At 32.9% G+C, this 24,972-nt stretch overlaps 2 protein-coding genes across 4 annotated transcripts in view; one reads left to right on the top strand and one right to left on the bottom strand.

The window, feature by feature from the left end:
- The first annotated feature begins 2,857 nt into the window (after positions 1-2,857).
- Positions 2,858-24,972, top strand: part of LOC105209115 (transcription factor IIIB 90 kDa subunit) — a 35,021-nt gene continuing 12,906 nt past the window's right edge. The window contains exons 1-2 of the mRNA XM_011179316.3: positions 2,858-3,629; positions 3,842-3,946. Of these exons, the coding sequence (XP_011177618.1) occupies positions 3,188-3,629; positions 3,842-3,946 (547 nt within the window). The 5' untranslated portion in view covers positions 2,858-3,187. The remainder of the gene's footprint in view (positions 3,630-3,841; positions 3,947-24,972) is intronic.
- LOC105209114 (BTB/POZ domain-containing protein 6-B) lies at positions 6,009-23,273 on the bottom strand. 3 transcript variants are annotated; one of them, XM_011179309.3, is made up of 7 exons: positions 22,696-23,273; positions 12,254-12,801; positions 7,813-8,361; positions 7,588-7,741; positions 7,301-7,517; positions 6,779-7,236; positions 6,009-6,709 (listed from the first exon to the last, which is right to left on the bottom strand). In XM_011179309.3, exons 2-7 carry the CDS (start codon positions 12,630-12,632, stop codon positions 6,169-6,171), a joined length of 2,298 nt encoding a protein of 765 aa, XP_011177611.1. In that variant the 5' UTR covers positions 12,633-12,801; positions 22,696-23,273; the 3' UTR covers positions 6,009-6,168. The 3 variants fall into 3 exon arrangements, with proteins under 3 accessions (XP_011177611.1, XP_011177617.1, XP_011177616.1); XM_011179315.3 differs by lacking the exons at positions 12,254-12,801; positions 22,696-23,273 and adding an exon at positions 9,617-10,022; XM_011179314.3 differs by lacking the exons at positions 12,254-12,801; positions 22,696-23,273 and adding an exon at positions 8,446-8,724.

Raw genomic sequence — 24,972 nt, 5'->3', positions numbered from 1 at the left:
GTTACCGACTAGACTTCTGTCTCTTTAATAATGATAAACATGACTTTACTTCAACTAAGATTCCAGAATACCCCTTGATGCATCACTATGCACCTGGAAGAAGTTGAAGTGGAATGACGAATATTGACAGTTTTGAATGTAAAGCGGGGTAAAAATAGAAACCGCATTTTAATAGATATCGAGGCTTCATAGAACAAGATTACACAGCAGTTAATTTATGATATCTCGAATAATTGCTTGGAATTCACTCTCTTATATTAAAAGGAAACTGGTTCCAGCAGAGCGGCTTGTAGGCGAATCAAACAGACAATTGTGAATTGGATGATTAATCAAGATTCACAAAGCTTTGCATTAAAGCTAAATAAGAAGTAAAAAAGTTGCAAACAGAAAGAACAATTATCAACGAGCAATTACTACTAAGAACAACAGTGACTGTTGAAAAGAGCCAGGATACACGCAGGTACAGGTAGAGCCAATTAACGTCGTTTAATTGCTTTTGATTGCAAGTTGCAGATAATCGAAAAAGTATACTACACATTCCATGTTCGTTGACGGCCGAATGCACAAACAACAAAAACAGACAGATCCATTTGAAACCATATATGTACAAGTGTAGGCTACGAAAGCGTAGCGCCGACGCAAGCGCAGCCGACTTCATACTCGCATACCATGAATTGATTATTTTTCACAAAATTGCAACTCGTTGTTGGTGGCGCTGCGGTGCACCACCCATGGCTTGAAAGGTAATTTCTAAACTTTTCTATTTTTATGTTTTCAAATATTTATTTTGCACTTTTTTCGACGCTCAAACGCTGCAACAATTCTACTTTGTTTTGCATGTTGTTTTTATTTTTATTATTGTTTGGCCCTGCTCACTCACAGTTGACTGTCTAATTAATGCACAACATGTTGCCGTTTGATTAAAATAAGGGCTTAAAATAAGGGCTTACACAGCGTCACTTCACCGAGGTACTCTTGGCAACTTGTGGCAGCAATAGCAAGTAAGTTGCTTGTATGTGTGTATGCCACAGCTCATTTGCTTATGGTGAAATTCTTCGCTTTTTCCATACCTTTAGTAACACAAGCCGCCTCGCAATTTAGACACATGCCACCATGACTTGCAACGGCTGATGATCAGCTTGAAACCTTGTCAGCGTCACTTTTTTTTGTTTGAGAAATGCAAACAGCTAACAACTTGCTGCAGTTAAATGCTTATATAATACTTTGTGTGTCTGTATGTATGTATATTTCTTTTTAATTTTTTACTGCCTCGAAACTGATTTTTCACTGCCATGTCGCTCGCCCGCGACGGGACAGAAGCTAACCACCGCTTTGATTAACATGTTGGACAACTTCATCTCGCTGATGCGGAAAAGGCTACATTTGCAACGCTTCCAAGCTACGTATGTATGCGTGTGTTGTTGTTGTATGCAAAATATCTAAATGACAGTCCAGTCCGGTCTGGTCCAAAGCAGCTTCTAATTGAAATGAATGCATATATTCTTGTGAGTGGTGTTATTGTGGGCTGGCCGCTGCCTAAGTGGTTGTTGTTGTTGATAAGATCATACAGTGTGGTAACCATAACGAATGGCGTAATTGAGACCGCTCAGCAAGCAATGAGTGGGTGGAGTGAAAAAGAGGCAGCCAAAGTCATTTAATTGCCTGCAGGTTTTTTCCAACTATTGAGCTTCCGCTGCGAATTTGAACTTTTGATTTTGTATTTATTTATTACGAATACCTGGAATTTCTAACGGTATTCTGAGAGGTATAGTTTTGTTCTTTTTATTCATATTTAAATATCCATAATCAGAATTTAAACAGTGAGCTAAGCTTCCACAGTGGATTTTTGATATTGAATTTCAGGGATTTGGATAGTTCCAATTGATTTTCTTGAATGTTCATGTATAGTTACAGGTTTTAAAAACATGACTTGGGAATAAATTGCCTTTATACGAGGGCGCCCTGATGAGTACAAAGCATCCCCGCCTGATGGCACCACTATCGCAATTTATCATTTGGTAGGACTCTCTCGTAGACGGTTAATCATTGGGACTCATACATATGTAGCTATGTGTTGACCACGAGTGGAAGCCAAAATTTCAGAAATTAACAAAAAAATGGAAAAAGAGCGCAACCCAATGAGTCCATGGCTGAAAAATATATCCACAAATACACACCAAAGATCAGGAAATTGTTTATGCTGTGGACCTATCCCGGTAAATTTGGTCCGAAGAAGGGGAAGACCGTCCTGTAGGCTGGAAAAGAGTTGGACATCGTTTATGAAATGTGCATCAGTCCTACATTAATTACATGGAGCTTTATAAAACGCCAACAAGGTTCTAATATGGACCGATTCGATACAGAATCGCTGAGAAATGCAACCATATCCTTAAGATATAGTTCCGACCGACTTTTTTGTTTCTACACTTCAAAAAAACACTTGGATTTGAATTCAATATAATTCATTAATAAGTGTAGTTGTCATCAATCGAGACCTTTAACGCATAGGTGAAGATTGCTACAAGAACACCTTTTGCAAATTGTTTTAAAAATCCTTGGAATACGCTCCAATACGCTTCCTAAAAAATGTACCAAAATGGAAAGAACTAAAAAATAAAAAAAATAATAATTAATATTTATATTTGTAGATTATTATACTTATTTTTTAATTGCCATTTGAAAAAAATTTATTTTCAATTCTATAACAATATCATTATAAATATCCCAACATTAAATTATTTTCAAAAATATCAGCTAGTACTTTAACGCGCCAAGTTATTTTTCCAGCAAAAATGCAACCCTGCACGCTTAACACATGTAAATAATGCCCACAACAACAAATGTACACAACAATGCCCCACAATGTTTTGACAAATTTCAAGCCTTCACTTCATTGAAGAGTCGAATGTGTAAAATTGTGTTAAAGTGCATATGAAATGCATATTTTAAATAAAAATATAAACAAACGTTAACTTAAATGGAAAGTTAAACGAAATGAAGTTTCAAATAAAGTGCTAGACAACAAATTACACTAGTGAAACAGGCATAGACAGCCAACACCAGCTGCTTGGTGCAGCAAACAGAGTTTTAATTTGTTAATTATAAAAAGTTAAAGCATAAATAATCTTGTGCCACAAATATTCCACCTCTTAACAAATAACGGAACGTATACGCCACAAACAATAAAATGTCGTCGGGTTTGAAGTGTCGCAATTGTGGTTCCACCGATATAGAGGAAGACAATGCACGTGGCGATGCCGTCTGTACCAATTGCGGTTCGGTGTTGGAAGATTCCTTGATTGTGTCCGAAATACAATTCGAAGAAATTGGCCATGGTGCGGCGGCTATTGGTCAATTCGTGTCCGCTGAATCAAATGGTGGTGCAACCAATTATGGTTATGGAAAATTTCAAGTCGGCTCCGGCACGGAATCACGCGAAGTTACTATTAAAAAAGCTAAAAAGGAAATTACACATTTGTGTCAGCAACTGCAATTGACACAGCATTATATTGATACGGCATTGAATTTCTTTAAGATGGCATTGGCACGCCACTTGACGCGTGGCCGCAAGAGTACGCACATTTATGCCGCTTGTGTGTACATCACTTGCCGCACAGAGGGCACATCGCGTAAGTTTATACACAATTAGTTGAACTCCCATAACTCGAACACTTGAATTGGCAATAGAAGTCAAATTTCATTTAAATAAAATTCTATAACTCGAAGTCTCTCTAACTCAAACTTTTTTTGTGAATTATGGTGATTCGAGTTAGGCAAGTTCTACTGTATTAGTTTGATCTGAGTTAGACTCTAACTGTTTTCTTTCTATTTGTGGTTATAGATTTGCTGATCGACATCAGTGATGTGCAACAAATTTGCTCTTACGAATTGGGTCGTACTTACCTGAAACTATCAAATGCCTTATGCATCAACATTCCATCTGTCGGTGAGTGTATTGAACATGTTTTCCTTGGTATATATTTTAAAGATTTTTTTTTGTACGGAAACTTGAATTACAAACTGATGTGTATAATGTACTAAGAAAGAACAAACTAAAGGCTTCACCTGACAACTTATTAAGCATAAGAGTGCTAACTAGCTGTTACTGTAGTCCAAATACTGTTCTTGAATTTTATTCCTATTACAGTCAGATCTACGTGCCCGTAAGGTGCATATTTAGATTCATTTAAAGACTTTTAATACTGACACATTTTCCATAATTTATATCTCCAAAAGGGCATCCATTGACCGTCTAAAATTCGGGTCAATTACTGAATCGTGAAACTGGCTGATATTTGTTGCTACAACAACAACAAAGCGTGTTTTCTATAAGTCTTTTCGTTGGATTCAGGTTTCATATATAGATCGGAACCATTTTAAAGCCTTATTGCCCAGCCCAACCAGCCTGTAATTTTCAAACTGCTACTCCTTTGAACAATCTAGTGCTGATAGCAGCCTTTTTGTGGTTCCTGCTTTCAATTAAGCCACCCTTTTTTATTTTTTTTAACCATCCAAAGAATAAAATAACAACAAAATATATATTTTAAAGTAATCTTAAAGATGTTTATTAAATATTCCAAAGGTAATATCGACAGATTGTAGTAGATTAAAAAGAACTAAACCTTAGTAGTGAAAAATCTAAAAAAGTACATACCTTTATATAGATTATAGTACAAAAAGTCATAACTTATACTTAAAACTCAAAAAAGCACAAATGTTTAGGCAGAGGGCAGCTGCAACATAACTTTCACACTTCAATTGACAGCTGCCTTAACTCATTGTTTACTGGCCACTTCCATCTTAATGCTAAAACGCAACACAACCTTAGAAAATGAAAACTCACGAAAAATATGTGGTACAAATGCTGAGGCGAAATGAAATGCAATTCATTGATACCAAAGTAAAAAAGCATAAAATATTCCAATATTCATAATGTTTATGTCTAATATGTATAGAAGACAAACGCTAATATGCTACGTGAATACTAATTGATTATTTCCGACTGTGATGCGTGTGCAAACGCTTTCAATGTACCTACTATGTATACTTGTAAATGTATTGCATTACTAATGAAACTCGTAATTACGCGCAAATTCAACTCATTATATATCTTCTACAATGTCTAATGTATTTTCGCAAAAAGATACGTAATCATTACATTTTTCGTTTTAGTTGCGTTATATAGTATGAATATAGTATAAGTATACTTTGCTTGCTTTTCGTTTCGTTTCTTTTCTTTTGGGTATATGAAAAAACTAGTGGAAAAAGTACTAATATGCCTTGTATGCATTTATATATATATATATATATATATGTATATATGTTTGTATGTAATTGTATATAGCATGTGAATGTGTTAATATGTATGTATGTATGTAAACTTTTTTTTAAACATTTTCGCCCTAATAGCCTGGCCCTGCGTGTTTATGCAACAGGATATATTTTAGATAAATACATAACTTCTTTTTTTGTTTTGTAAAATTCTTTTCATTTTTGATTTCAATTTTTGTTTTTTTTTTTTCAATGTATGAATTCATATAAGTATGTAGGTATGTGTGTAATATGCAATTGCTTTTTTGTTTACTTCATTTCCCAGGTTATTGTTTACGTTTGCTCAAAAATGCTACATTCTACATTCAAGTCTTTCAAAATCGCACCTAATATTAGTTATAGATTTTGTATTTAGTATTTTTGTTTTTGTTTGTGCCTTTAGAATTTGTTTTACCAAATTTGATTGCCTTTTCCCTTTACTTACTTCCAACAAACAATGGAAGTGCGTTTTTCACATGTTTTTTTTGCTTTTTTTTTTTTGTAGTCTTTCAATTGCATTATTATACGCATAATAAACAAACTTTAACTTTAGTTTTTGCACAAACCAACTTAATTTCCCTGCAATGGCATACATTTTGGCATTGCTTGCTTGCATTTGTTTTATTAAATGTATGTATTTGTAAATATTGCCTGTATTTAATTGTATTTGGTTGTCTGTTCGCACACTTCCCACTACATATTTATTTATATGTATATGTATGTATAAACTATTAATCATTATAGTTTTATCGCTTTGTAAATTTCACATTGAAAAACCATAGATTGCCATTATTTGTTACACACGCGTCGCTCTCAAAAGAGTTCTGACTCATCACTTTTGCAATATTCCAACAATTCTCATGCGCTCAATGCACCACTACCACCACCATCACTGCTGCCGCTACCCAATAAGTCATCACAATTTACATGTAAGCCACCGCCGTTCGATACACTAGCACCCGCACCGCCGCCGCTGCTACTCGCACCAATTGGTGTTGGACACAGCGAGTTAGTTGGTGAACTCAATGCCGTAACTATTGTTGGCCCGTAGAATATCAGTTCTGGTATTTGACCACCCTGCACACCAGTGCCGTTGGTGCTCTCCGATGAGCATTGGAACTGGAACGTTACATTGCCCATGCACACTTCGGACATGCCCTCCTGGCCGAAGAAGCTCAGTTCGTTGCCGTCAAGTATGACGGAGGCGGTGTAATAGCACTCGGGTTCAATTTGTATGGGATTCTCGAAGAATACGTGGAATGTGTTGCTTGAGCCATCCGAAAAGAATTTAGTATCGTTTTCGGCGAGCGTGCGTCCCAGGCGTTTCAATTCGATCTTCACATTATAATTAGCAGCACCGGTCGATGAACCGTACAAACCGAAACCAACAATGAAGATACTGAAAAAAAACACATTTTTGAATATTAATTACACAAAATAATTTATTATTTTCGTGTCAAATACAAACCGGCGATCCACTGAGAATTGTATGGAATCACAACGACCACGATAACGCCACTGATTCGAGCGATAAGCGCACGACTGAAAGCGATGGCACACTTGTGTTTTGAGGCCTGCACGCGCACGTGTAGGGAAGCTTAAATGCGGTTTTGATTGTGCGGTAAAATGTAAAAATATATCAATAGTCTCTTGTGATGTGAGTATGCCCGTCTGGGCGACGCCATTTGCAAACTCTTCCAACGTCATCGTGGGTATGCGTATTAAATGCAATGCTTGACCTAACATGCTGCGCTTATTCTGTGGCGTCACATCGACACCCTTTTGCTGGCAAGCATTCAGAGCCCAATTGAGCGCCGCCTCAAAGAGATGTATCTCCTTGCAGTTGAGCGTCTCGCGCGACAATATCGACTCGAATGTCTTTAGGTCGATGTCGACAAAGTCTTCCGATTTAATCGCCATTTCGGCCTACAAGCAACAAAATTACAGTTAGCAGTGAATTTATAATATTAATTTAGTTGTTGTTACGCACTTGTGCATCGATTACTTCCCAGCAACGCTGCATCAGCTCGGGCTCTTCGAAAAGACGCGATTGACTGAGAAGTAGACAGGCGTTTTTTGCCGTCAATTTGACCTCTAAATAATTGACGCAGGCGCGTGCTAAATGTGGCACAATATACTTTTTGGCCGCATACAAAGTGGCCAATATGTTATCAGGTTCCAATTGAATCTCATCACAATATAGGTATCTGCGTGAAGAAAAAAAAAAACAAAAACAATATTAGTTTCACTTTTAAACAATTCATTGCTCGGCAATACCTTAACAGCGTTAGAAACGCCGACGGCTCCACATCAGGCACTTTAATTTCCTGTTTATTCTCGGCCAAACCACCATAAAACATCGCGTAAAATACTGAACTTCCCGTGGCCAAGATGTACTTGTGTGCCGGTATGGTTTGTACACAATCTGGTGCTATTTAAAACGATTTGAAAACAGTTATTATGAACACTGAAATATTACGCCAAACAATACTCAACACATACCGAATTCTCCGCCAACAACAAATTTGACATCCGACATCAATTCATTGTTAAACATAGCCGCGTTCCGCTCCAGCACCGTCGCTTTGGTAGCCTGCCAATTGGGATCGGCCGTATCGACCGCATTCGTAGCTGCATTGCTTATTTGATTTGCAGCACCAGCTGAACAAACATACGAACCGCTGCCGCTACCACCACCACCACCGCTACTGCTGCTGGCACTACCGCCGGTCGTAGCACTCGATGAACTCGATGGCAAACAGAAGGGCACTGCGCTGCAAATAGCACCAGGAGACGCCAGCGGCGATGAAGGTGCGCTGATTGGTTGTGTTATTTGTATATTGTGCTCCCCACCGCCAGTTGCGGTACCGCTGCCGCTGGTAGGGCCACCTCCGCTGCTGCTGCCACCGCCACCGCCTCCACCCGTTGCTGAACCGGCGCCTACTGCTGCAATAGCGCTTCGTTGTTGTTGCTGTTGTTGATGGTGATTACTAGCTGAATTGTTGTGTGGCGGCGATAGCAATAGGCCATTGCCATTATTTAGTGTTTCCACTGCAATCACAATATTTGCAAACAAAGATGTATAGTGTATAGATTAGTAAATGTGAAATATAGATAACACACGCGCATGTTTACAATTTGTTTTAGGCGTAGTATTAGTGCGAAATATTTTTCGAAAATCGAAATTGCCTCTTGCCGATTTGTTACCCGCCGTGACTGTCTTATTTGCGTTTCTATTCATCATAATGCATTTGTATTTACGTAGTTGTTACTGTGTATATGTAAGTAAATATGCTAACTTCACTATCTTCTAACTATATCTTTGAATTTCCATTACTATTATATAAAACAAAATTTCTTTCTCTTATTCTGTTGTGATGGATACGAGTAACAGTAAATGTTTGACGAGTTTCTCGAAAGTGATTTTACTTTTATTATGATTTTATGCATGAGTTAAATTGCATGGGTGTGTAAAATGGCAGGGCTTCTTATCAGTAGAAGTAAGAAGTAAGTTTACCACAAATAATGGCGTTATTCTCGAAATAAAGTAAAGCTTAAGCTTGTGACCGATATAAGCCCCTTTAAAAGTTGTATGCATTTCTCGGAAAAGATTTTACTTTTTATTAATATGAAGTTTATGTATGAGCTGAATTGCATGCATATGTGATTATTGTTAATTTCAAGTTGATCACGAATAACTTGGTTATTCTCAATATAAAATATAAAATAAATAAAGAAATGGTATTTGTAAAATGAACTTGATAATATTCTTAGTAAAAGTCAAGTTTGTTTAAAATAAAAAAGAACTCATAATTAAATATAAATATATGTGACGGATAGAAAATGATACATTATTGTGTAAAAGTAGTAAAGAAATTTCTATTTAAAACCCATGAGCTTAATGTACATCTTTCATAACATTTATACTTATATGTTTTACGGCTGAACAACAAAATTGTTACTTCTTCACATTATACACCGCTTGACTACTGCGGCTCCGCATTAGTTTATTCTCCTTTAGTATATAGGATATGCATATATATAAACTTAACCTAATGCTTTCACGTGCATTACTGCGATGCACTTTTAATGTGCTAATAAGCGGAAAATTGCAAAGGAGTAATGAAAAAATCAATATGTACACATAACTTCAGCTACTCCACTAGCGTATATGTGTGCACACACAGCCATATACATAATTGTAAATACATAAGCGCTTGACAATAAAAAAAAAAAAACAAATATTTTGGTAGCTATTTTTAGAAGGAGCCACATTTTTGCATGTCTAAAAACTGCATACACATACCATTTATCCAAGCATTCATTTGTGAGTGCGACATCGCCTCCTGGTTACGCTTGTTAATCGACTTTAGCGAAAGTCTATTGTTGTTCGCCATTGAAAATATTGCTGCGCTCAAGGACTTGGCAATATGATATGGTGGTGGTGAACAAAAGTATACACAAAAACTTGAAAAAAAGTCTCACAAGTATTCACGAGCACAGTTAAAACACCCACAAAATATTATCTAACATAATAATTCAAAGCACCACAGTCTTCGCTTGTAATTTCCAACAATTCTGTTGTAATTTTACAATTTAAAATTCATTTATCGACACTTTTCTCCACGGTTTTCATAGCTGCCATTTTCATATCACTTCAGTATAAATTTTCCCTTGCATTTTGGTTGCATTTCTGTTCAGCGAATATGGTGGTTGAGAGAAACGACAATTGGGGCTGTTGTGGTATTGCCACACGTCAAGCAATTAGTTTGTCTTGTGTTTATTTTGAATGAAGTTATTTGAAATGTCATTTCTATGGTATATTTATGACTTTTTCATATTGTTAACTGGTTTTGTTTTCTTTTTTGCTTTTTAATATCAATAAAAGTTCTAAGTGAAGCGTATTTGTAGTGAGTTAGTCTGTATTAAAACAATTTTTAAATTGCTTTAACAGCATGGCAACGCAGTTAATCTGCAATTTCTTTACTTACTGTAACCAGATGTGTATGAGTGAGATAACACTAGTGTCAGCGTACAGCGTTGCATGCCTTTTACAAAATAAAGTTTTCATTTGAATTTGTTATTGTAAAGTTATAGTCAGTTATAGCGGTCTTAAGTAGGAAGTGGTAAAATTTCAGTTTCAATAAACTTGAAAAATTAAAAAGAATTTAAAATATAATTTTTTAAAGGCATTGCTGTAGTTAAGAAATGCATATGTTGCCTTATTAAACTTAAATGTGTGCTGCTTATGCGAAGTTCAATTTAAATACGATTTCTCGCACCTTTATTTGGTTTTCATTAGTTTCTGCATTGCCTCATATTCTCTGTAGATGCTTGTATGTTTGTTTGTTTAAGTGTACTTTTGTATATTGTATATATGTATCATCTGAATATGGACTTTCCATATCCGCTAAATACGTGTCTTCCGTTAGCAACTTAAAAAGAACAATGCCTGTTGCATCATTGAAAAATAAATTGACAGTTATTTGTTTAAGTAGACAATCTATATCTTTATGTAAATAGATATGTTTAAAGGAGTATATTTATATTTTGTTTAATTTATTTTTGTCATTTGGTCCTCCAAATTTTTCGTTCGTGCACGTTTTTGGAATAATCGATTTTACGTTTATATTACAAATTAACTTTATTGCTATTTAATCATTGTTCAAATTAACATGAGATTAACTTGAAAGTTCATTTGGTATTGAATTAACTGTTATTAACGGCCGTTAAATTAAATAAGTGCAACTAAGTGCTTGTAGTCCATTGACACACAAAGTGTTTTGTTTTCAACGCTTAGGTATAATGCATTTACTGTGTTTAAAGAGACTTTCTGAGATCTTTGTCTGTTTTTGTGAACCGATAATCTTTATTTATTATAATAGAAGATTTTTATTTTCCTTTTTTAATTTCTTTATATTTATTATTTTATGCATTTTTGTTTATTTTTACTTGACACCAACTATTTGCTATTTTCATTGCGAAATCATGTTTGTATACAAAATTTAATTCTTTGATTTTTTGTTGCAAAAAATAATTGAAATTTTGGTAATTTATTTATGTATGACCTTCAAAAGAGTTTAAGGTCTCAAGCGCTTTGTCAACAACAATGAAAGTATTTTTGGCAGTTTTCATGAGTACTAGTAAGCGGCAACTAATTTTTTGACCTTTTCCACTGATAGGTGTTTGAACTAACTTATAATAAAACAATTACTAAATAAATTTGAAAAATATGTAATTAAATTATATAGTTAATAAAAATTATGATTTAAAAGCTTTAATTTAAAGAAAAAAATGTAAACCAAAAAATTTCTTTATTCTTAATTTACTTTCCAAAAAATAAAAAAATTAAGAAAGATAAATTAAAAAAAGAAAAGAAAAAAATATGGAAGTCTTAGAGAAATTCTTTCAACAATTTCTTATTTATTTTAAAAAATTTATATTCTAGAACTTCAATCTAAAACTTAACTATGTAAAAACTGTGTCAACTGCTTGTAGTTTATTATTGTTATTATTTTTTATTTTTTGAAGGTTTATTTGCTTTTCTCATTAATAGTTTTTCATTGCTTTTTGTACGCATCTTCGATGGTCAAACTCAGACTTTAGAGTTTTACTAGCTTGATGACGCTAAATGTTTGTCTGAATGCTGTCAAAAAAAGTTGTTGACCTTTAGCAAATTCATTACCAATTTCCGATATACAAGCAGATACAAACATATATAAATGGATACATAGACAAATATTTAAATAGTATGTAAATATGGATTTATTTATGTATGAATATGGTCAGATATGTATTTAAAAGCATTTTAAAGCATGCTAACTTCGGTTTTCAATAAACAAAGAAACACACATACGAACGCAAGCAAGCAACTAAAACGACTGACAAACTTGTTAATTTCACACTTTGTATGTACATATGTATGTAATTTCTTTAAACTTACTATTTGAATTTGAGTTGGCGATGCGGTTGTTGTTGTTATTTCCACTTGTCGCTGCTAACACTCCAGCTGTTGTCACCGGTGACAACATTTCCCGATTATTTGCCGGTTGTTCGAGCACTTCCTGATTGCCATCGCTACTCGCATATTCCGGCTCATAACTGTGCCGATACGCGCTACCCCAATGGCCGTTGAAGTCCTCCTCCTCGAGTGTTAGCAGGTGGTCCAACACCTGAACGCCACGTTCAAGTGGACCGTGGAATTTGTTGATTAACTCCGTGAGACGCAGGTTGAGACCGTTCACTTCCGGTTGGGACACAGCCCAGTAGAATAGATGACGCCCCAAATGACTTCCTATATTATTGGCAAAGGCTTCGATCATCTTCTACGCGCTGCACAGCAGACAAACGTCGTCGACATTATAAAACTAAATTGCATAATTCTCTTATTTTATATATCACTGTGGCGAGCTCGGCAATTGTTGCTGCTGTTGTTGTTGTTCCTAGTGGGTAAGCGTGTGTATGTGTATGAGAATATTTTTGAATGCCGATCTGAAAGAAAAAGAGATAACATTTTATTGGTAAACTGAGGTGTTGTGGTAGAATTGAAAAATACAGTTGTTTGCATGTATGTATGTGTGTAGGTGTTTTGAAACAAAGTTGCTGTTCTTTAACTCTTAGTGATAACCTTGCTGTTTTTGTGATGTGATTTGAGATTTTCTTTTGTTGAAATTATTTTTTTTACAGTTTGAGTCATTATTATTTACTGTTATTTTGTTTTACTTTTTATTTTTAATAAATTTACTTTTTTTCTTATTTTTTTGTTTATTTATTTTTTTTTTTTTTGTAATTTTTGTAGTAAAATTTTACACTTTTTTGTTATTTTTGTATTTATTTTTTTTTAATTTTTGTATTATTTTTTTAGTTTTTGTATATTTTTTTTTTATTTTTGTATTATTTTGTTTTTTATTTGTTAGAGTTTTCAATATTTTCTTTTTATAACTTGTTTAATATTTTTATTTAATTTATTATTATTTTTACTTAATTTCTTGTTTTGATCATATTTTTCGTTTTTTTAGTTTTCGTTTCACACTTCATTCGATAGGATTTATTTCGCTTCATACTAAATTATATAGATGTTTATACATTTATATATATATATATGTATTTGCACTGGTTTTTGTTACTACTGCATCGATCGCTAATTCTGTACCGAAGTTTCACGTTTCCTCAAATCCGTTTTCGTTCACTTTCACCTCACTTTGGTGTTTCGTGTTGCAGGAAGTTGCATGCTTACAGATATACATATTGCTCACTACTGTGACTACTTAGTATTAACTCACTGATATGGTGATATTTGTAATTTCTTTTTTGTAAAGCGTTACTCATTACATTTGTTTTGCTTGGTATTTCATTACCATGCACATTTATCACCTGCTTCGTTGCTCTTCCGTATTTTTTCTATTATTTTGTATTTTCAAGTGTAAAGTTTATATTTTTGTTTTCTTTCGAGGTCTTCTCGCTAGTGAAAATAATTTTTTTTCTTTGGAGATTTTGTTTCCGTGTAACTAATTTCCGTAGCAAATTACATATTATGTCTACAACATTTTTTAGAGCTTTTTTTTATTCAAGGTAGATTCAAGTGGATTTGAAAAGCTTTTTAAGATAACGGTAAAATTTGTTTAGCTTTTTGGTATTATTATTTGGTATGGAAAATACTATTAAAATTGCTTAAAGAAACATTTTCAAACGGTGTAACCGTTCTCGAGATATTCTAGAGAAAAAAGCTTTTAAGAAAAGAGAAAAGCTTTGTTTTTGACGCTGTATAGTTTCATCTGCTATATTTAGACAACTACTACTTTATCCGAGAAAATTAATATTAAAATGTTTATAAGCAAATTTTACAAATTTTAAACTGGGGTCTTTAGTCGGCGCTTTGTGCTTTCGATTGACATAACTTGAGTTTTGAAATTTTAATAGCGGTTTTTATGTAATTGAGTATGAATGGAAGATGTTTAAGTTAAATAGCTAATATTTAATTAAGCAGTGATTCGGTATTTAAATTCCATTTAGGCGTATTACTTAAATGACATTTTCGGTTTCTACTTAATAGTTTTAAGGAAGGTTGCATTTAATCATTGTTGAGCAAAAAACATTTCGAATATACATATATGAAGGTGAATGATAAATACAAATTTAGAAATATTCGTTAAATTACGACTTAATTCCCTTATCGTTAATTGACTTTAAATGACATTATACCTCCATTAAGCAATAATCATTATCTTAAATATAGTTTTTGTATATAATTGAAATAAATTTCCTACAAAATACATTTATTTTTTTATATATTATATTTATAGACATTTTCACTAAATTGTCTAACCTTTACTCTGTTTGGGTAAGAGCTTTTGCTGAATACCTTTTTGAGATATTAGCGTGACGTTTATGGTCCAATGTCATTTGGTTACTACATATATCCCTACGTCAGAACAACATTATCAAAATTACGATAAATGACGATGGTCGTAAGTTTGCAGTGATTGATAGGACGGTTGTTGATGTTCTAGTAGCATGAAGCATTCCCAAAAATACAACGGAGGAGACAGTTCTTGGTCATATATAATTCCCATTGAGATTCAGTTTAAATTGTCTCCCTCCTGCTCTTAAGGGTTCCATGATGTTTCATGTAATCTCTTGTAACCATCTGAAATTTCCAAAAAGTCTGGTTTTTTGGTGTGATATTATTAAAAAACCTACTACGTTCTCGAAAGTCAGTATTGAAGAAATACAACTTGTTTAAAACGAAGGATGACAGCTTTATGTACCTAACAAAATACTCTCACGAGATACGTATGTATTTTTTCATCACATCACTAGCTAAAACCGCAACTGTTAGGGATCAGTTTATTATGAAGTAGCTTGTGAAAATTTGCATTTGTAATTTTTGGTTCAGCATTAGGGAATGTCACTTAAATATTGTGCACTTTTTCGTCATCATTTCCATTCATTCATACATAAATACAAACTTTTTCAACGCCAACTTCATCTCAAGTAGCACCAACAACAACAACAACATCAAAACATAATGATCATGCAAACGCTCTATTATTGTTATACAAAAAGGTTTTATTGTTTGCCGCTCCGCTGGATGGCACCGTTGGTGGCTTGACGTCGCCGCTGCCGCTAATGGCCGTCTTTTTGGGCGCATTCGCGTCTGTATTATGTAACAGCTTCCAACTTTTTCTCACATTTTTGCATATGTACATGTAGAAATATATGACTATACGGTACTTGATGCCGCTCAGCGGTAAAAACAATAGTCCCCCATTGTAGCAACAATGTGTGAATTAAAAGAAAATCCAAAAGTGGGAATGCGAATTTGCGGGCATTAACAAAAACGTCATCACATTTCAGTGGCCCAAAGCCATCATTATTCTTCGTCATCGTACCTTGGTGGCGACAGTGGCAGTTATGGCGTAAGCAACATAGTTTTTTTCGCTTTTTATTTTTTAAATATTTATTTATTTTTTTTTTGTTTTTTTTTTTTTTTTTAACAGTATTTATCAACGTTCATTTTGCACTGCCATTTGCTGTTTACCATTATTCCGTATTTTATGCCTTACAAATCGTCGCAAACAATTTTTTATTATTTCTTCATTGTTTTTTCTCAATCGAATTATAATGCCAAGCGCGTGCAATTTCTCACTCATCCCACCGCCCATTCGGCAGCTACTGTTAGCCTGTTGTTATATAGATATATATGTATGTATGTGAAATGCATATTCAGAGAGGCCTGATTAGTAGTCGAACGGCAGCAGCAGTGTTGCTAAGAAGATGTTATTGGTATGCCAACTTAGTTTCCGGCAGCAATTGGTTTTTTTTTTTTTTTGTATTTGTTGTTATGGAGTTATATATACGCTTTTAGCTTTAAATTTGTGTATTTTACGCGTTCTTTTTGTCTTTAAATCGCTTAAATCGCACGCCTGTATGTACGCGCCTTGTTGCGCATGCGCAATTGTAATTTTGATTTTTTACTGTTTTATATCACATATATACATACATACAGTGCACAGCTATTTACTGCTAACGCCCTACCGGCATACCCATTAACCAATTTTTTGTTTGTTATTTATTACCCGATTCAATTGTATAATCCGTTGGCTGAATTTCATGCATATATGAACACACTCGTGTGTACCCAGGTATGCATATACGAATATTTATTAACTGAAATTTCTTTGATTACGTACGGCTAGTTAATGTGTGGAAATTAAATGAAGATGTAGCCAGTGTCTCTGAGACGCCAACGCTAATTACAGCACGCCAACTTGATCATTACAATTAAATATAAAAAAATACGAGAAATTTAAAATTGCAAAAAAAAAGTTCAAAACGCCAAAAAAAGCCTCCACTAATCATTTCAAACCACTTTGTTTCTTATTTAATATTATTTAATAACACAAATGATCAGTTTGTAGGCTCCCACCCCCGCAACCTCAATGATTGCTTGGATTCATTGTCTTCTTTTCAAGTGCATTTGTGCGCAATTTTCATAAATTCGTCAGTGAATTATTACGCTTTTATTTCTTCGTCTTTTTGCATTTTTTTCCTTTTAATTACTTTTGAATGTATTGCTTCTTTCATTTTATTGCTATAATTACTCACACAATCTCGAAGTTTCCCACAAAAACTTAACTTGCATTTGCACCTTTATTATGGCTGCTGTTGTCTTCATTTGGCGCCCTTTGGCGTTTCTCTCTCTTCTGCCGTGATTTACATGCAAAATTTTGACCATAACACTATTTCGTCACTTGTTCACTTTGTTATTACCTAATTGTTAATTGATGTTTTGGCCATTTGCAGCGATTTGGCTGTTGTTTTGAATTTTTTATGTGTTATATTGTTTGGTCTTGTATCTCGTACGCCCTACATAGTCATGGGTTGGCAATTGGGGTATTACAATTGTCGTTGCACTATTGGAATTATTTATTTGGATTTCTAGAGGTAGTTTTGATACTGCAGGGAGGAGATGGGGTTGCTAGTTGGTGACAGTTGAAGACATGTTTTACCAAATTTCGGAATAAAAAAATGTTGGTTTTTCGTATATATAAGATCGGTTGGAAAACTCCTTTTTGCTTCAGATAAGATCTCACTGTAAGTTTTTTGAAAAAAATATTTACTCATTTGTCTACATTAGTGCTGTCGTCTCCATAGTCTCCATTTGATATTATGCCAGTGCCTCTTCCAATTGTCGAAACACTTCTCGAACTCGGTTTTTGAGATAATCTTTATCTCTTTCGCCAAGTTCTCGTTTGCTTATAAGGTTCTCTTTATTTTTGGAAACACGAAAAAGTCACACGGAGTCATGCCTTTCGAATATGGAGTGACAGTATTGGTTTTGGCTACAGACAAAGTGAGCAATGAGTACTACTGGTCATTTTATCGTACTTCAGGGCCATATACATTTATCAACTTAATAGAAAAAATGACAATTGAACTTTTAAAAAATCCCGTTATTTTTTATAGCTATATCTATACTACTATTATAAGAGGAAAGATTTGTATGTATGTTTGTAATGAATAAACTCAAAAAAAATCCTTCACCATTGGAAAGCTACATTCACCCTGAGTAACATAAGCTATATTTATTGCTAGAATCTCAACTTTCTAGAAATATTTCCCAGGTGAGGGTATCAAAAAAACTCCGTGATGGAGAATCTTAATCTGAAACTGAAAACCGTCTTGCAAGCCATCCTCTTCGCATCGCAATCGTGTGGCAGAGAGTCGAGTAACAAGCGCTCGCAACTGCATACTGAACAAAATTTCAAAACCTCCCATGTAGGCGATTGATAGTCGAGTACGGGACGTGTGCAGCGGCTTGAAGAACCAGATATTAGAATGAATCTTTATGGACACAATATGTATTTAAGGTTAGGATCACACTTCAATCCCTACTTCCAACGACAACCCTTGATTCAATATTGATTCTGATCTGATCCAATTATATAAACTCACTGTCCTAGAAATGATTGGTTTTTGACTATCTTGCAGGCTTTATACACTCGTTAAATACACAAAAACATAATTTCACAACTTGAAAACTGTATGCTAAACAGTTTGGGAGCTATAAGTTATGGTTCTGTGATGTGACAGATCCTGATAAATAACCCATACATTACAAATAACTTGCCTAATTCGTTTAATATAAAAGTAGTGTTCTGTATGATATGTTATGGGTCCTATCGCGTGAACTTCTGGTATTTACATTCAATTAATATTTATGAATATTATTAATAGAAAACACTAGTGAGAAATGTATAAATTATTCGACCCCATAGTTGGCATTTTATAATGGCGCACATTCTTATATCTTTAAAATCAATAATTCATATTAATTTTTTCAAATATATTACGAGCTGCTAATTACAAATACAATATTGTAGTCGAGCAAAACTAACAACAAATATGTACCAATTAACATTTACACGCCCACCAAAGCATATTTTACTTGGTTCTAGCAGAAATTTAATTTTGAAAAATTACCGAACGTGACTAGTTTATGACTTAATGCACACTCAATAACTGAACTCGTAGCATCGTAACATTTTTTTCTAATCATGTACATATATCTAAATTTATGGAGTACTAAACTCAAACCCACCACACACCACACAGACACACTTATATTGTCGTTAACTTAATTTCAGCGTTTATTGTGTTTTAAATGTGATTTTTAACTTTGTAGTTATTGTTGTTTTTGTAATTTTTATAGTCGCTCTTTACACTTGAACGATTAATTTGCGCTAACAGCAAATAGCAACTTGTCCACAATCCAAATCATTTGATCGATTTGACTTAAAGTGCCGCAACGGCATTGAGTAATTTGGCGCCCGCTGAACACCGTTAAGGCAACAGAATATACGATATTAGAAAACCGTTAAAATTTTGCTTAATCACAGTGCAGCCGATCGATCGAATGAGCCCTTTGCATTTTCACGCCATCAATTGCATAATCGACGTCATTTTTTGTTCACACTTGCAGCCGAAGTCGCAGGCATATGTGATTAGAGTGTTGATTGTGTGGATTTTTCTTAAAGTCATGTTGCAACAAAATTAATGATTTGCTAAAAAATAATTTGTATTTCATGAGTGTTTAGCGTTACGTTACTGTTTAGTAGTTACTAAATTAATATATTACGTGTGAGTGTAAAGGTATTTGTGTGAGAAATATTTATGAAGTGAAGGTTCTCTAGTCGAAAATGTTAAGAAAATTGTATTCGAGTGGGAATGTTTGTGAAATTATAAATTTGTAATGAAGGCTAAATCGATGTATGATTCTCTTGGTAGCTTAAAAAGCTCTAAAAGCTTCAAAAAGTTTTAATAGCACGCTGTAGGGAAATCAAAAGAAATTAATGAGTTTTTATATAATTCTACGTCGATATATGCATCTCTTAGTAGCTTAAAAAGCTCTAAAAGCTTCAAAAGCAAGCTTTAAGGAATTTAATGTACCGTTTTTCGGAAAAGTAAGCATTTTTGGGAGATTGTATATAAAACTCCATCGACGCTTCACTTTGTAGCATGAAAAGCACTAAAAGTTTTAAAAAGCTTTGGCAGCAAACTTTATGGAAGTCAAAAGATGATACCCGAGAAATTTTAAGTAATTCTATTGAATTTGATAACCTCAAATTATATTTTAATTTAAAATAACGGTATATTTCCTATGTTCAGAGTGCAATGCACTAAAATATTAAATATTTAAGAATTCTTACTGCATTATGCATGTATTCCTATTGAAATTTCTCTGTTTACATAAAATGTAGACTAACTGCATATTCAGTTTATTCGAAAATTCTATAAGTTAATGCTGCCACCTAATTTATGCGCATACGCTCCAAGCATTTTCTTTAACCTTTTCGAATTCTTAATTAATTCATTTATTCCAAATATATACACATATACACAACATAGTCCAAAGCATAGCTCAAGGGCTTCGTACAGTTAAGCAAAATTACCTTCGAATACATGCATATGATTGTGCATATATGTAAATGTATTGGTTATATTAATATTTTGTTTCGGTAAATAGCCACGTGATATTGTCAACGTATTTTGAAGCTAAAGAAAGACAACACACAAGATGACCTTTAACTCATCGCCAAAAATGGTGTTTGCTGCACGCTTCTCACATAAAGAAGTTGAGTAGCATTGATTGGTAGAAAATCAAGAAACCTGCTCGCACTCACCTTGACTTTGCCGGTTTTTATTTATTTGATATCTCATTGAATGTTTATCGATTTTAGCAGCACCAAGCTTTTGTATATAAATATTTTTTTTATTTTTCATTTTTTATTTATTTTTTTTTCTTCTACTTTGTTTTCATAATATTTAGCACCATAAAATTAAAGCTTTATGCTAATGTGGAAGGGTGAATGTCGCTAATTCTCACATTTTGTCACTTATTTCTTTCATTATATATCTAGCCTAAAATTCTCTGCAGAATTCGAATTTTTCAGGTTTAAAACTGGAATTTATTTATTTTTTTATTATGGTAATAGAATTTTAGTGGCCTAAACTATTTTTAGCCGCATATATCATTCAATTACATTAACCATATTTGTTGTAATACCCAATAGGAAGAATAATACTGAGATCTACCGCCATTCCATAAACAAAAGTATGAAGTTTTAATTAAAATTAAATAGTTTTGAAATTTTTTATTGTGAAAAGAACAATTATTTCAAAATAAAATAAATAAAAATCATAAATGTGCCCTTTTCATGAATTCCGAACGCTTAGTGTTCACATCAAGATACTTGTTCTTCACTTGACTAATTACTTCAAAATCAACCGAAAATAGTTTTATTTCTATTCTTGATTATTTCTAATCATATCACTTCAGTGAGAGTTCATTTTCTGGTATTTTCAACCCTTTGCTTATGTTCTATGAATTCGTTCTCTAGTGACAAATTGCCTTGCCAATTTGCTATTTAAATTTTCAATGCATTTAAAAAAATTGTATAATTTGCTTTGCTCTTTTAAAAGTCTACAATGTATTTACTGATGAAAGTAAATGCATAAATAAATATAAATGTCTATATGTACATAAGCTCACTTATTAGATTACAAATATACCATTTAACACCTTTCGATTTGTTTGAAATAAATATATGACGTTGTTGTTGTTATATTTGTACTGGCAAACAATTAGAAACAAAACACATATGAATGCGTCTACATATAATATATAGAAGCGGAAGCTGTTGGAGCTGCAAACAAGACTAAAAATAATTTTTAAAAGTTCATGGTTTTCTAAAGACGTAGGCTTAGAGTATGGCTTTTTTGAGTTAATAACGATAAAAAATATTTCTTCTTAAATAAAATCACCAATTATCGTAACTGAGAGAGCAGAAAGCTGCATTATCTATCATTTAGAAGGAATCTATTCTGAAAATTAATTTTTCATATAAAAGGAATGATATTAATTAAGTGAATCATTAAAAAAAATTAAAAATTAATTTAATTAATTTAAAAAAAAATAAATTTTTTAAATTAAATTAATTAAAAAAATTAAAAACTTAAATTTATCAATCATTTTATTTTAATAACTTTTTTTTTTACAAATTTTTTACATTTTTTAAGTAATTTATTTATATTTTATCAAAAAATTAACAGTCGGCGTTTCCACTGCTTTGGTAACATGCTGTACTCTTTCAAACTGGTTTTTAGGGTCTTCCCTGTGGCTTCAATTCGCTTATCAACAATGGTATTTTTTTGTATAATATGAAGACACTCTCATAGCTTTTGTGTTCAATTATTATTTTTATTTTTATACAAAAAAATATTATTACGAAATTTTTTATTATTTTTTTTTTTAATCGTATTTTTCAATATACGTAGAGTTTTACGAAGTTTTTAGTTTGTGTACAGACATATTTTCTATTACGAAATATTATTCACTTATATTTTATTGTTTTGATTCGAATTTTTTTCAATTTATTTTTTAATTAAATATATTAATAAAATAACTTTTTTTATAACATTTATATTTTTTAGATTTTTTTATCTTTAGATTGGATAATATTAACAAAATTCAAAATTAATTTACTACATTAATACTTTAATTTATGAGCCATTTAATTTAATAATTGCGTGCATTTGCAAATTATCACTTATATTTTATTTAAGCTTAATACCTTATGTAAAACTATAGTTTCCGTTGATTGATAATCACATTATTGTTAATATTATTTCATTATAATTATTTTTTTATTATTTTATTTTCGCTACATTCCACAGCACTTGCCTTGTAACAACAACAGCAACACCTTAACCGAGTCAATATTAGTCGAATAACACGGTTCACATACATACAAATATACATATATAATTAATTATAAACAAATAAAGAAATGCAAACACTACGTAATCATCGCAGCAACTAACCCGTTCGTTCCGTATATTATAGACTATATGCACGCGTATGAATTGTAACCGATAACGCTCTGTATATTATATCTATCTATTTAACAAATTGACTGTCTGTCCGTCGTCTGGACGCTGCACTTCACGCACTTGACCACGTCGCCAGCACGGCGCTGTCACTATACTAGGGTACGCATGCGCACACGCACTCCACCCGATTCGACACAAATTCGATTTTATTTTTTATTATTTTTTCCGTTTTAAACTCGCTCGGACCGGCGCATACAAGTCAGCTGTGCGCGCATTGGCTGACACTCTGCTTTGTTTTACTCCACTGTTTAACACTTTTTGTTAAAGTAAATTTTATATTTTATTTTTTGATTTGTTTTGTTTATTTCTTCTTCTTTTTGCTTATTCACTTCACTGCAATGTTCACTTCGCTGGTCGATTTTAAAGCGATTGATTTGCGCGCGCCATCCACCGATCGCCAATCCAACGACTCGCTCAAGTCAACGTACGTTTGCGTTATGAACAATGTTGAGACAACAGCAAAATGTTGCTGACTTTTGCGTTGCCGCTGCGATCGGTTGTGACTTTGAAGTTGGTTGCTGTTGTTATTGTTATTATATGTGAGCTGTGGTTTCGCCTTGAACACGAAATTATGCTGAGCTCACAGAAATCAAGTGTGATGATTGTGTATGTGTATGAGTAGCGGTGTTGCCACATTAGCAAAAATAGATACTTAATTTTATAAAAAAAGTTAATTTTTTTTTTTAATTTTCATTAAAAAAAAAAGTTAAGAAAAAAATTATTTTTTCAGTGACGTTGCCAAAATAATTATAATTAAATTTTATTTATTTTTATAAATAAAAAAATGTTAAATAAAAATTTTTATTTATTTTTTTATAAACTTTTTTATATATTTTTTAAACATATCTTTTTTAGCAAATTTTAACTTTATTTTTTATACTATTAATTAATATTTTATTGTTTTTTTTTGTAAGCCAAGACTATTTTATAGAGAAATCTTAAAACTTTATAAAATTTTAGCCACGTCTCAGTTTAAGTTTAAAAAATGTCTTTAAAAGTTTAAAATATGAAATAAGTGGCAACACTATACATTTTACAGCTGATCGTGAATGCGACGACACGCATACGTCACGCTGCACCACCTTCTGCTGTCTTCACTGCTACAATAGTATTTAGTAATCACACGGCAAGCCCATTATATACAATCGTACCTGTATCCGTAACATTTCCGCCGCGTTTGTTTACTTTCATCTTCGTTGTGTTGTTGTTGTTTCTGTTTTGTTTCCCATAAAAATTTCAGTTGCTGCTATCATCACTATTGCTTATTTGGTCAAATTAGCACATCTACGCCCAGCCGTAGCCTTTTACATAATTTTTCTTTTGCCGGTTGGCTTTACCAAAGTTCACTATTTCCCGTTCTCTCTTTTTTCTCTTTGATTCACACTCTTCTGCGCTTTCATTCAAAGGTGTAAAACATGTACAAATGCGTGTTGAGCGTGATAATTTATGTTTATTAGTCGGAACCTTGATATCTAGATGCAAATGAATCAGTAAAAGCTTGGTTATGGAGTTTAACACTTATCGAGCCTTTTTATTGATTCTATGGTTTTTAAATATATAGATAATTAAATGTTATAGTTTATGTATTACTATAATTTTGTTATGTAGAGCTAAATTCTTAATAGAATGCTTATATTGATTAATAATTACGAATGGTTTTGCTTTAAAAGACTATAGGCATTAAGTTTCCATTTATCACTTTAGTTATTTGATAATCGTAACTCGACCATTTCTCTAATTTAAATAATTATTTATCTCATGAATTTGCATGTGATGTAATGAAATATGGGTTTTATTATTTAAAAGCATTCGAACATTTCCGATATTTTTATTATGCTTGTCAACTACTTCGCTTGTATGAAATTCAGCGCCATTCTTTACACATTTATAACTACTACGAAAACCTAACCTAAATTAATAGAAGTTATTCGAATACCATAATATTTCGAATCTTCAAGACTTTTTCTGAGTTTTCAGAATTTAAGTATGTATTAGTTGGACGAGATTAATAAGTCAGTCAGTATAGAGTTACCCAATGTATAGATTGTAAATTACAGATTTATTCTAAATTTACTTGTATTATGACCAAGATCTTATTCATGTGGCTTCATAGTAGCTCACCATTAGCTCAATTTTTGATGTCATCGACCATATAACTTGTATTCGACTATTGTTCGATTGTTTCAGATCTGTAGTTGAGTAAAATTG

This window comes from Zeugodacus cucurbitae, chromosome 2 (genome assembly GCF_028554725.1).
Source record: "Zeugodacus cucurbitae isolate PBARC_wt_2022May chromosome 2, idZeuCucr1.2, whole genome shotgun sequence".
Taxonomy (NCBI): domain Eukaryota; kingdom Metazoa; phylum Arthropoda; class Insecta; order Diptera; family Tephritidae; genus Zeugodacus; species Zeugodacus cucurbitae.
This window is presented reverse-complemented; position numbering and strand designations above follow the sequence as displayed.

What these genes read in the sequence shown, in the direction of transcription:
- LOC105209114 (XM_011179309.3), bottom strand. Translation starts at nt 12,632, where the DNA reads ATGATCGAAGCCTTTGCCAATAATATAGGAAGTCATTTGGGGCGTCAT. An exon ending in CGCCAACTCAAATTCAAATA is followed by an intron (nt 8,362 to 12,253) that starts GTAAGTTTAAAG and finishes TTGTGATTGCAG; the next exon opens with TGGAAACACTAAATAATGGC. An exon ending in GCGTTTCTAACGCTGTTAAG is followed by an intron (nt 7,518 to 7,587) that starts GTATTGCCGAGC and finishes TTCTTCACGCAG; the next exon opens with ATACCTATATTGTGATGAGA.